General features: G+C 42.6%; 1 protein-coding gene across 1 annotated transcript in view; it reads left to right on the top strand.

The window, feature by feature from the left end:
- The window catches only part of LOC138761051 (FERM and PDZ domain-containing protein 1), a 103840-nt gene that overhangs the window by 42038 nt on the left and 48735 nt on the right, over positions 1-13067 (top strand). Inside the window, exons 5-7 of the mRNA XM_069932969.1 lie at positions 442-487; positions 1746-1850; positions 4825-4920. Coding sequence (XP_069789070.1) covers positions 442-487; positions 1746-1850; positions 4825-4920 — 247 coding nt within the window. The remainder of the gene's footprint in view (positions 1-441; positions 488-1745; positions 1851-4824; positions 4921-13067) is intronic.

Below are 13067 nucleotides of genomic sequence, written 5' to 3'. Positions count from 1 at the left end.
TTCCGCAAAGCAGGACGTCAAGCGCTGAAGAGCTGGCTCTGAATGGGCAACTAAAGCGGCATCGTCTGCAAAGAGTAGTTCACGGACAAGTTTTTCTTGTGTCTTGGTGTGAGCTTGCAGGCGCCTCAGATTGAAGAGACTGCCATCCGTGCAGTACCGGATGTAAACAGCGTCTTCATTGTTGGGGTCTTTCATGGCTTGGTTCAGCATCATGCTGAAGAAGATTGAAAAGAGGGTTGGTGCGAGAACACAGCCTTGCTTCACGCCATTGTTAATATATGATGTAAAATTAATCTTGCACATTCTGCTTTTAGTTCAAGCTTGTTCTCTGATTAGTGTGACTTCAAGCCACTAGCATTAATTCCCAAGATGTTACCTTGGTGCCATTTTCTCTGTCTCTTTACGATCCTATATTAATGATTTTCCATTGATTTGTTGCAGGGAATGTGGTAACTCAATTACAGTCACCGTACTTCGAAATACCTTAGTAAGTAGAAACTTTTCGGAGCAGAACTTCCCAATTGATTAATAATTGCCAGAGTGAATTTCCTTTAGAACTTCCCATTATACTTTTAGGAACTGATGTTGAGCTGAACCTTGGCCAGTTACTCTACTGCATCATGACCCGACAAAATTTACCCTTGGAAACTGCATCATGTCAGTACCTAAACTCTGAAGTTCCACTGTGTGGGAAGGGAAATGTTCAGTGGATTTAAAGGGCAATAAGTTTGGACACAGTCTGAACATAGGAAGGATCTTTGTTAAAACATACATAAGGGGACCAAAAGAGGTACTCTCAATCACAAAACACAGTATAATCAGTCACATCGAACTTGACACTACTGATACTAGCAACTGTGTACAGATTTATAACAACCAAGGATTGCAATATGTTACCTGCCTTTCCTTGTCTAACATGGGCATGACTCCAATGCTATCTAACAGGCCTGATCCCTGCGTAATGCACACCTTACCAATGACTCCTCCAGCGTTGTCCACAGTTCGCAACCTGGAGTGGAGCAGGGCTTATTTCAGAACTGAAGAGCAAAGAGGAGGAGCTATTGCATGTGGCGGACTTTATAGTACAGTAAGATGGAGGGTCCAGCCCAGGTAATCACTGGGTGATTAAAGGGGCTAATGTTTAGGTGTGAACCAATGGGTGGGCAGAGTCCAACCTTGATTGGCAGGTAATCCAACTTCTGATTTGGTTCAATACAGAGAGGCCACGTGACTGTCCACAATCCATATTCCCACCAAGTTCCAGATGGAGAGGCCACATGATCCTCCACAAACCACACTATACTACCCAAGCAAATTTTAATGAAATGATGATTCTCTTGTAACTCAGTCAAATGCTTGCAATGCAGTGTCTAAAATGGGAAACCTGGAAAACAAGTGCTAAAGTAGCTGTGAGTATTTGAGTGGAAAGAAGAGGTCGAGTCAAGAATAAAATGAGATATTCTGACCTTGACACATATGGATGATTCACTGAACCTCTTCTAACAGTATAGTCTATTGAATAGGAATAGAATTCAATGGGATCTAAACTCCTAGGATTGATTTCATAAATTATTTTAGTGATCTGTTAACATGAGTTATGGAACACATGAGTCATCTTCTGTATCCTGGTATTAAAAGTGCAATTGACAGTCTAAATGTCAGTGTCTTACCACATCATCAACGCAACAGTTTATTGCAGAATATCAATGCTATAATTTTACTGCAATATTTTCTGCTTTGATCAGGGGCCCAAATCATCATTTATTACTGAAGAAAAACGAGCCAGACTGAAAAGCAACCCAGTCAAAGTACGGTTTGCTGAGGAAGTGATCGTGAATGGCCACACACAGGTCTGTGCCACCTACAGATCTTAAGTTGACTGCTGGATCCACCCATACCAATACTATTAGAGCCATATTGCTCCTGGACTAAGTACCCTTTGTTTGTGCATGCTGGACATGTATCTGGATGTACTTCATCTCTTCATAGATTAAGACTGTTGATGGTGTGTGCAATGGAAATGTAGGCAATCTCTCCAAACAGACACACTCCCTCCAACAGCAATCCAGAGTACAATGTAAAACTCTTTACAAATACAAGTTTATGGCTGTACAGAACTTCAAATATTATACAAAAATGATATTTCGGTTAGAATCATGGAGCCTTTTAACCAGTTTTGATGCCTCTAAAGGATATCAAGAGTTTGGAGGGTGTGAAGAGGAGATTCACCAGGATGTTGCCAGAATTGAAGTGCTTGAGTTATAGGGAGAGGCTGAATAGGCTGGGTCTTTATTCCCTGGAGCATAGGAGGCTGAGGGGGTGACATTAAGAGTTTTAGAAAATCATGAGAGACATGGATAAAATGAATGCTCCCAGTATTTTCCCTGGGGTAGGTGATTCTAGAACTAGAGGCCATAGTTTAGGTTAAAGGGATCCAAGGGACAATTTTTAATTCAGAGAGTCCCCATTTGGAATGAGCTGCCTGAGCAAACTATCGAAGCAGTAATAATTACAATATTCAATACATTTGGTCAGATATATAAAAAGGAAGGGTTTGGAAGGATATGGACCAAATGCAGACAAAAGGGACTAGCCCAGAATGCCATCTTGATTGGTAGGGGTGAGTAGGATGAACTACCTGTTTTGTGATGTATGATTCTGTGTCAGGTTATTTGGCTCCTCTGCTGAGGGCTGATTCCAATCCACTAGGTAGATTAATTGCCTATTACACGCTTGTTTGATTTACATTTCCAGAATGATAATCCAACACCAAGGAGAGGAGTTTCCATCTGCTAGATAGAAGATGTAATACATGTCTGGAGATCTGCACTGTGGGTTGGATGACAGTCATGGATGAAGACAGGCCTTGATTTTCTCTGGGTTTCTTTTACCGTATACTGAAGACAGATTTAATTTGATGACAACTTACTCCAAACTCCACTGTGTATCTTTAAAGTGATTTAATCTCAGAGTGGACCATACTAATTGTTCATCTGGACTCTTGCAGCATTGTCTAAAGTATTCTGGGACCTCCTGGATGAGAGTGGACTTCTGAGGAATATGACCACAGGATAGAGGGGATAGTTAGCAATCTGAAATTGCACCAACCCTTCCGTACACACACACATATTCTTAGCTCTCGAGATTTGGTAGATTTGCTGAGATTTTTAGCTCCTCAATACAGAATTATTTTGGTCGGCTGGTGATCTGTCTTTAGTTCTCTCTTGGAATTTCATTCTATTCTCAGAGTTCTCACAGTACTGTTGATGGTCCCATTTCCTGCACCTCCTGAGAGGTGGCAGATGGAGTTCAATCCAAATAAGTGTGAAGTGATGCACTTCAGAAGAGCAGGCATGAAGGCAGAGTACCTGGTTAATTATAGGATTATTCACAGTGTATAAGATCAGAGAGCTCTTGGGGTCCAGGCCCATACATCCCTCAAGTTGACAGGATAGTTAAGAAAGCATATGGGGTGCTGGCCTTTATTAGTTGAGGTCTTTAGCTTGAGAACTATGAGGTAATGTTTCAGTTCTATACAACTCTGGTTAGACTACACTTGGGGAATTTCCTTCAGCTCTTGTCAACTCATTACAGAAAAGATATAGATGCTTTAGAGAGGGTGTAGAGGAGATTAACAAAGATATTGCCTGAATTGGAGAATATGTCATTAAAAGCAAGGTTGACAGAGCTAGGGCTTCTCTCTTTGGAGTAATGAAGAATGAGAGGTGACTTGATAGAGTATGAGGGGCATAGATAGGGTGGGCAACCTGCATCCTTTTTGTGTGTGTGTGTGTGGGGGGGGGGGGGAAACAACAGCCAATACCAGAGGATCTCTGTTGAGGGTGAGTGGATGAGATTTTATGGGAGGTGATGAAAATAAGTTTTTTTATACAGAGAGTGGTGGGTGTCTAGAATCTATTGATGGGGATGGTGGTAGAGGCTGATACAATGGGAGCTTCAAAAGACTCTTAGAAGGGAATGTGAATGTAAGAAAATTAGAGGGTTAAGGGTGTGAGGTGGGAAAGGATTTGATTGTTGTGGAGCTGGTTTACATAGGTTGTCATAACATTGTAGGTTGAAGGACCTATACTGTGCTGTAATGTTCTACATTCTCCCCATTTCTCCACCATCTCAAATATAGCACCTGTAGTTCAAGTTCAAGTTGATTGTCATGTGTTCCAAGGTGCAGAGAAAGTTTTTTTATGAGCAGGGCAGCTCATACATAGTACACCAAGGAAGATATTGTACAAAATAACATAATTACAGAGAGGGATCAGTTAATACAGAGCAAAGGCAACATAATTTTACTGGTGTGGGGTTCATTCAGGAATCTGATAACAGTGGGAAAGAAACTATCCTTGGACACCAAGTTTCCTCAAGCTTCTGATAAAATAGAAATGCTGGTGCTTTCTTGACCATTGTGTCAATGTGGGTGGACCAGGACAAGCCATTGGAGATGGTGCACCTTGGAACTTAAAGCTGTCCACTTTCTCCATCTCCACACCATTGATACAGAGCAGGGAGTGAGCTCCACCCTTCTTCCAGAAATATAGAATCAGCCTCATTGTTCTTGTTGACATTGAGGTACTTGCACCAAGCCACTAACCCCATTCTCTGGCTTCTACGCTTATACTCTCCATCTTTAGAGATCTTGCAGTGGTATTATATGCAAACTTATAGATGGAGTTGGAGTGGAGTTTGACCACACAATCCTAGGTGAACAGGGAATATGGTGGGCACAGAGTGAAACAAAGATTATTGTATGACATTGTTTCTTTATTGTAATAACTAATTCTAGCAATTTGTGTTCTTTCCTTCTCACAGGGTAACTCACTTCTTTTCATGCCTAATGTTCTCAAGGTGTATTTGGAAAATGGACAGACTAAAGCCTTTAGATATGAGAAAAATACGACTGTGAAGGTAGGACTCTTCCTTTGTTATGTTTGTTCCTTGCTGTTTATTTTCTTCCTTGAAGATTTCCTCAGTAAAATTCCTTGTTATTTCTAATATAGATCAGTTATAAGAACACAACAAAATTGGAGCAGCAGTTGGGCATCACATCCTTCAAGTTTACTTCACTATTTAAAGTGTTCATGGTTAATCTATTCCAGCCTCAATTCATTTTCTGTGCTATTTCTCCATCCCCCTCTATTCCTTGATCTACCAAATATTTATTTACCTACACTTTAAATGCTTCTAATGAACAAGGATCATTTATCCACTGGAGAAGACAATTCCAGAGTCACCACCCTTTGCAAGAAGAATTTTCCTCATGCTTTTGTTTTAATTGGCTTGTCCTGTACATTGTAATTATGTTCTTTTGTTTTATATTCTTCCACTGGGGAAAACATCTCAACTCCTATCCCATCAAACTCATTTAGGATCTTAAATGTTTAAATAAGGACACTCCTCACTATTTTAAGCACCAAGTAATACAAGCAAAAATACAGTAAGACAATGTGGTAAATTGGATCAGCAAGTTTGTAGATGACACTAAGATTGGAGGCGTTGTGGACAGTGAAGAAGGTTTTTAAAGCTTGCAGAAGGATCTGGACTATCTGGAAAATTGACCTGAAAAATGGCAGATGGAAATAATGCAGACAAGTGTGAGATGTTCCACTTAGGAAGGACAAACCAAAAAAGGACGTACATGGTAAATGGTAGGGCACTGCAGATTGCGGTAGAACAGAGGAAACTGAGAATACAGATGCATACCGATAATTCCCTGAAAGTGGTGTCACAAGTGGATAGGGTTTGATGCACCATCAATCACTCCAAAAGACTGAATGCTATGTAAAACTTATAGGCTTTTATTAGCAATAGAATGGAGGCACGTTCATGATGGTCGACTGTCCTGAACTGGGGAGGGGGCTGTGGAACAGTCACCTTTATTCAGGAGTCTGTGGGAGGAGCCACAGATATAGTCAGCCAAGGAGCGTGTCCAGACATCTAAACATACAGACAGTGGTTTACCACATTCATCCCTTGGTTTAGAAAGAGTCTGGTGGGGTGAAGTGAATTAGGTATTATTACAAATGAAGTCTTTTAGGTGGTCTGGTCTGCTGCTGCGACTGTGGCACAGCTGTTGAGTCTTAGATAATCTGGAATGTCTCTATGCAGTCGTCGGTGTTGGCTTGGAGAATGCGTGGCGACAAGTCTGGCATGCCATCCATTGGGGTTGGGATAACATGCCATGCCCTGGTGCATCAAAGGTAACAATAGGAGAAGGGGTAGCTGGGTGATCGGTAATGGCCTCAGGAACCTCTGAGGGCGCCAGGTCCCTAACAGAGACCATGTCCTCGTGCCCATCATGATACGCCACATAGGCATGTTGGGGGTTGGTGTAGAGGAGCTGCACCCTTTCAATCAGTGGGTCAGACATGGCTCCTCATGTGCTTCCGCAGTAGGATCAGCCCTGGAGATGTCAACTAGGCTGGCCGCGTGGCTCTTGAAGCGGACTTCTTAGGGAAGGAAAATATTCTTTCTTATGAGGTGGCATTGGTGGCTGTACATAGGAGCGATCTGATTGAGTGGAGCACGTCAGGGAAGACATCTTGCCAATGGGAGATTGGAAGGCCTCCAGACTTCAGGCCTAGGAGGATGGGTTTCCAGACAGTAACATTTCCCTTTCCATCTGCCCGTTCCCTCGGGGGTTGTAAGTGGTGGTCCTGATTGTGGTGATGCCCCTGACCAGCAGGTACTGATGCAGCTCATCACTCATGAAAGAGGACCCCTGGTCGCTATGGATATAGCAGGGGTACCCAAACAGGATGAAGAGATTGCATAGGGGCTTGATGACTTTGGCAGTGGTCATGCCTGAGTGGGAAATGTGAGAACTCATCAATGATGCTGAGGAAGTACACGTTGTGGTCAGAGGAGGGGAAGGGTCCTTTGAAATCAATGCTTAGGATTTCAAAGGGGCAGGTAGCCTTTATCAGATGCTCTCGGTCTGGCCTATAGAAGTGTGGTTTGCACTCTGCACAGACCTGGCAGTTTCTGGTCAGAGTCCTGATCTCCTCAATGGAGTAAGGCAGATTGCAGGCTTTGATAAAGTGGAAGAACCTGGTGACCCCAGGGTGGCAAAGGTCACTGTGGAGGGCTTGTAACCAGTCTATTTGTGCTAGCACGTTCTGCAGGATAGATCATCTGGGGGCTCATTGAGATTCCCGGGCCAGAATAAGATATCATAGTTGTAGGTGGGAAGTTCAATTCTCTATTTCAATATCTTATCATTTTTGATTTTACCCTGCTGCTGATTCTTGAACATGAAAACAATTGCACTTTGGTCAGTCAGCAAGGTAAATCATTTTCCAATGAGGTAGCGTCTCAGTGCTGTACTGTCTCGACAATGGCCTGGGCCTCCTACTCAACAAAGGAGTGTTGAATTTCGGGATCCTGGAGGGTGCAGGAAAAGGTTACAGGTCTGCCTGCTTGGTTAGGGGTGGCAGCCAGGACAAGGTTGGATACATGGCTCTCCACTTGGATCGGGGTGGATTCATCCATAGCGTGCATCCTGGCCTTGTCAATGTCCGCCTTGATGCGGCTAAAGGCAACACAGGCCTCTGTTGTCAGGGGAAAAGAGGTAGAGTTAACAAGGGGTGGGCCTTGTCCATGTAATTGGGGACCCACTCGGGATAGTAGAAGAAGCCCAGGCATCTTTTCAGGGCCTTGAAGCTGTGGGGAAGGTGGAGTTCCAAAAGTGGGCACATGTGATCAGGGACAGGGCGAATGACTCTGCTCTCCATGATGCAGCCAAGGGTAGCAAGGCAGGTTGTGCAAAATACACATTTATCCTTATTGTATGTAAGGTTAAGGAGTTTGTTGGTCTGGGGGAATTTTTGGAGGTTGGCGTCATGATCCTGCAGGTCACGGCCACAAAAAAAGACAGGAATGTGGCCTGCGGCTTGTACTGGTCTACCAAGACTGAGACCACATTGGTGACGTTGAATGGAATCCTCAGCTAATGGTAGAGGCAGCTCTCTGCCTCAAAACCAATATATTGGTGGTCCTCCAGGTGGATGGGGAGCTGGAACTTCAGATCAAAGGTGGAGAATACCCAATATGTGTGTCTAGACAGCTAAACAAACATACAGTGCTTACCACAGGGTTGTAAAGAGAGTTTTTGGCATATTGGCCTTCATAAATCAAAGTATTGATGACAGGAGTTTGAATGTTATCTTAAAGTTGTATTAGACATTAATGAGGCCTAATTTGGAGTATTGTGTGCAGTTTTGATCACCTAACTACAGGAAAGATATCAATAAGATAGAAAGAGTGCAGAGAAGATTTACTAAGATGTTGTCTGGACTTCAGGAATTGAGTTACAGGGAAAGGTTGAACAGTTTAGGACTTTATTCCCTGGAGTGTAGAAGAATGAGGGGAGATTTGATTGAGGTATTTAAAACTATGAGGGGGATAGACAGAGTAAATTTAGGTAGGCTTTTTCCACTGAGGGCAGGTAAGATACAAACCAGAGGACATGGGTTGAGTGAAAAGGGAAACGTTTGGGGGAAACATAAAGGTAAACTTCTTCACACAGAGAATAGAGGGGGTATGGATGATCTTCCAGCTGAAGTGGTAAATGCAGGCTCAATTTTAACATTTAAGAGGAATTTGGACAGATGGGAGAGGTATGGAAGGCTATGGACTGGGTGCAGATCAGTGAGACTGGGCAAAAAGGAAATGGTTCGGCACAGACTAGAAGGGCTGAAGGGGATCACAACTGTACACCAACTTCCTGTACAAGGGCAACAAAACCTCTCTGTTTTTAAACTCCAACCCCTTTGCAATGAAGACTTTAATGTTATTTTCTACCTTTATTAATTGCTGAAACTGCCTCCCAGCTTTTTACGATTCATGCATGAGAACATCTAGATCCCTCTGTGTGGTAAACCACTGTAATGTATAATTATCTGGTCAAGCATGCCTATTGGTCACTTGTACCTGTGGCCCCTCCCCACAGGCTCCTGTATAAAGGTGGCTGTTCCACAGCCCCTCGCAACTCAGTGCAGGACAACCGAACAGTAGGGATGTGCTATATTCTCAAGTGAATTAAAGCCTATTCACTTTTCCACAATAGTCTCCTGAGGGATTGATGGTGCATCACTCTATACTTCTCACTTGCAGGCTTTTTGCCATTAAGCTTTTAACCTTGCTTTTGATTTCTTTTACCAAAGTGACCTCACACTTCCCTGCACTAAACATCTTTTGTCCACTCAAACAATCTATATCCCATTAACCTTAATCTCATCACCACATCCCTCCACCTATTTTTGTATCACTGGCAAATTTGGATAAATTATTCACTGTTCCTTCTTCCAAGTCATTAATGTAAATAGTTAAACAGTGTGGGCCTAGATCTGATCTCTGGGGCACTCCACTAGTTACCTCCTTCTAGTCTTAAAGAGACCCATTTATTCCAACTTTCTGGTTGCAAAGACAGCCCAGATTTGAGTCAAATTTTACACATTTCCTCCATTGGATTTTACTTTATGCACCAATCTTCTATGTGGCACCTTGTCAAATGTATTCTGGAAATCCAGGTGCACAACATTTACAGGTTCCCCTCCATCAACTCTCCTGTTACTTCTTTAAAGAATGTGAGCAAATTTGTCAAAAGTCATTTTCCTTTCATTAAAACCATATCAATGGGCTTTAATTATATTAAGATTTCCTCAATGATTAGCTATTTCCTCTGAATTACTGACATTCATGTTTTGCCAGTAATAGCTGGTAAATGAATTGCCCTGCAGTTCTCTGCCTTCTGCCGTTCTCCTTTTTTGAACAAGACAATCATATTGACTCTTTCCACTCTTCTGCTACCATTCCCAAGTTTAGTGAGGGATGTTCATTTTCAACCAATAGGTCCACTGTCTCTGCAGCCAATTCCTTTAAAATGCTAGTGTCCAGTTGAGTTCTGGTGATCTGTCAGCTTTTTGCCCCCCCCCCTCCTCCCCCTCTCCCACCCCCTACAAATTTCTCCAAATCTTTATTCCTTGTAATTAGGATTTTTATAAGTTCTACCATGTTATGTAAAATTAGCATGACTGATATCTTTGTGATATTACCGATGTCTTCCACAGTGAAGTCAGTATGTCTGCTACTTTTTAAAAAATATTATTAATTCTCCATACTCATTCTCTGGAGGTTAAAATTCACATTGACTGATATTTTTAAGGTTGGTTTTCATACTACATGCAAGGTTTGTCTCAAAATGTATTTTCTCCCTTAAGAACTTTATTTTTTGTTGCTCCATTTTCAAAAGCTTTCCAGTCCTCTGGTCTCCTACAAGCCCTTGCATCAATGGGTTTCCCAGTTTTCAATTTAACTTTATTCTTGGCTTCATTTGTTAACCACATGGAGTCCCTCTTTATGAGTGGGCAAAACCCTTGCTGATCATTAGACACCAGCTGTATGAGTATGTGTGGTGCGCTGTTAGACAGAATCAGACACACACACAAGGTAAAGACTTGTACAACGGGCTTTAATCCACAAAGACCTTCATAGAGCCAGACCGGCTTTGGCTGCAGCAACTCTGAGAGAGGCCTTGGGAGGCCGACGCAGGCTTATATCCCGGAGGGTCATTGACACCCGACCGGGTGGGGCTTGATCCATTCCACTCCTGCAGGTACAGAGGTTGCCCCTTGCAGTAGGCCGGTGGTGTACCACCACAGTATGTTCCACAGTTCCTCTGCTGACCTATCCCTTAGCTTGTTTACTCATCCCACTGCTGGAAGCTCCTCCTTCATACTAATATAATTGCTTTTATTTAAATTGAAACCACTAATTATGGACCTATGATGTTCATCCTGAAACTGTATTTGCTAATTTATCATATTGTGGTCACTAGGGGATCTTAAACCGCATTACTCTTTCCTCATTGCATTATACTAAATCCAAAATATTCCATTTGCAGAAAAACTCTGCAATCTACTGCTCTATAAATCAATCCCTGACTCATTCTGCAAATTCTTCTTTTACGATACCCTTGCCAGTTAATCCATCCACTCAAATATGTTGACCAAAATCTCCTATCACATGCCCTTTGAGGTTCCCTATCTATGCTAAGGCCTACTGGGAGGTCAAATTTTGTGTATTGATAAACTACTTTCACCCGTGCCTTCCTTCTCCTGCTACTCGTAATTTCCACGCAAACAAATTCCACGTTGCAGTTGGTATAGTGGTTAGCGCAACGCCTTTACAATGCCAGGAATCAGGACTGGAGTTTGAATCCCATGCTGTCTGTAAGGAGATGGTACGTTCTCCCTGTGTCCACATTGGTTTTCCCTGGGGTTCCAGTTTCCTCCACTTAGGAGATTGGTGCATAAAGTAAAATCCCATGGAGGAAATGTGTAAAAATTGAAGTGTTTGAAGTGTACCGGGGGGGATAGGTAAATTGGGTGTAAATTGGACAGCAGAGACTCATGGGCTGAAATGGCCTGTTACCGTGCTGTATGTCTAAATTTAAATTTAATTTCAAATTTTTAAATATTTCCACATCCTTCATGCCAAGACTCAGCACTACTCCGGTCCTCTCCTTGATTAAGGAAACTATCCCACCTTCTATCTGCTTTGGCCAGAATTTTGGCAAAAATAAACTTTATTCACAATAAAATTATGTGCAAAAGAAATAACCATTCAAAGTCTTTTCTCATCCTTAGTTCACTGACACATTGCATTGCTGTCCATTGTTGAATTCATTTTCTAATTTGCTCTGTAGCACTGTTGCCACATCTGTGGCTCCTTGTAGTAACTCCCCCCTCTGTTATTTAAGAGGCTTCCCCACCAATCTCAGCCCCTCAAAGTCCTGTAGCAAAAGGACTCTAGACTGAGGTCCTTCCCCTCAAAGCTCTGGCATTGGCCACGCCAGGGACTAGCCTGAAATATTTTACACCCAGACCGAGTCACCCTGCGATCTAATTTCTATAATAGCTATTGCATTTTACTCACATGTTGCTTTCTGTGTAATCAAATACTACACATACATTAAAATAAAGAACATAAATCTTTGATTTTTTTACAGGTACAATATTTACAACAGTAGATTTGTTTTGATTTGTCTATTTTCAATTATATCATCTGCTCTGGTCTGTTGCATGTTGACTGTCAGTTTCCTGCTATTATTCTGTGCTACTGCTCTTTAATTTCCTAATTTATTCAACTTTCTGCTCTTGGAGTCAAACATCCTCCTAGATAGTTTAAAGCACTGGTTATTGCCACTTGCCAGGACACCAGTCCCAACAGAGCTCAGCTGGAGCCCATCCCAGTGGAACAACTCTCTCCTTTCCATATCCTGATACCAGAATCTCATGAATCAGAGCCCATTTTCCTACACCAAACTCTAAGCCACACTTTTACTTCCATAATAAGGTTTACCATTTGCCAACTTTCACCTGGCTCAAATAATAATTCAAAGAGGGAGGAGTCACGTGATGGAGTAGTGGCCGGACGGTGAACTCCAGCCCTCTCCAGAAAAGTCGGGAAAAACAAGAGAAAACACAAAGGCACAGAAATAAAAGTTACAGAAAAGTGAGTATAAAGGTGGAAAGAAGATGGCGACAAAAAAAGAAAAGTCGAAAGCAACGGTAAGAAGAGAGGAAGAGAAGACAAAGGAGGAAAAAGGTGAAGGCCTTACCTGTCCGAAGAGGCCCGCTGCGGAGAGAGAAACCCGCTCCCTCAGGTCGGTAAATAATGGACTACAAAAATGGCTCGCAGAGCCGAACAAAAGTGCGCAACCGCGCATGCGCGAAGTTTCGCGCATGCGCGATGCGAATGAAAAAAAACACACCGACGGGAGGGGGGACCAGCTGGGGAGTCGATCTCCACAGCCGGCAACGACAGCTGCAGAACACCTGCAGCAAGAAGAGACCACAGAAGACAATAGAAACAAGATAGAAGAGGAGGAAAGGGCATCAAAGAAACAACAGATGGCCAACCCAGAGGAAGAAGAAGAGGAAGAGTATGGTGAAATAGAAGAAGAAAAGAGAGGCAAGGTAAAGGATATACTTGCTCTTATTAGAGGATACATGGAATCATTTAGAGAATGGCAAACACAGGAATTTAAGGAT

This window comes from Narcine bancroftii, chromosome 1, assembly GCF_036971445.1.
Source record: "Narcine bancroftii isolate sNarBan1 chromosome 1, sNarBan1.hap1, whole genome shotgun sequence".
Lineage (NCBI taxonomy): Eukaryota > Metazoa > Chordata > Chondrichthyes > Torpediniformes > Narcinidae > Narcine > Narcine bancroftii.
Note: the sequence above shows the minus strand (reverse complement) of the source record. Positions and strands in the feature narration are given on the sequence as shown.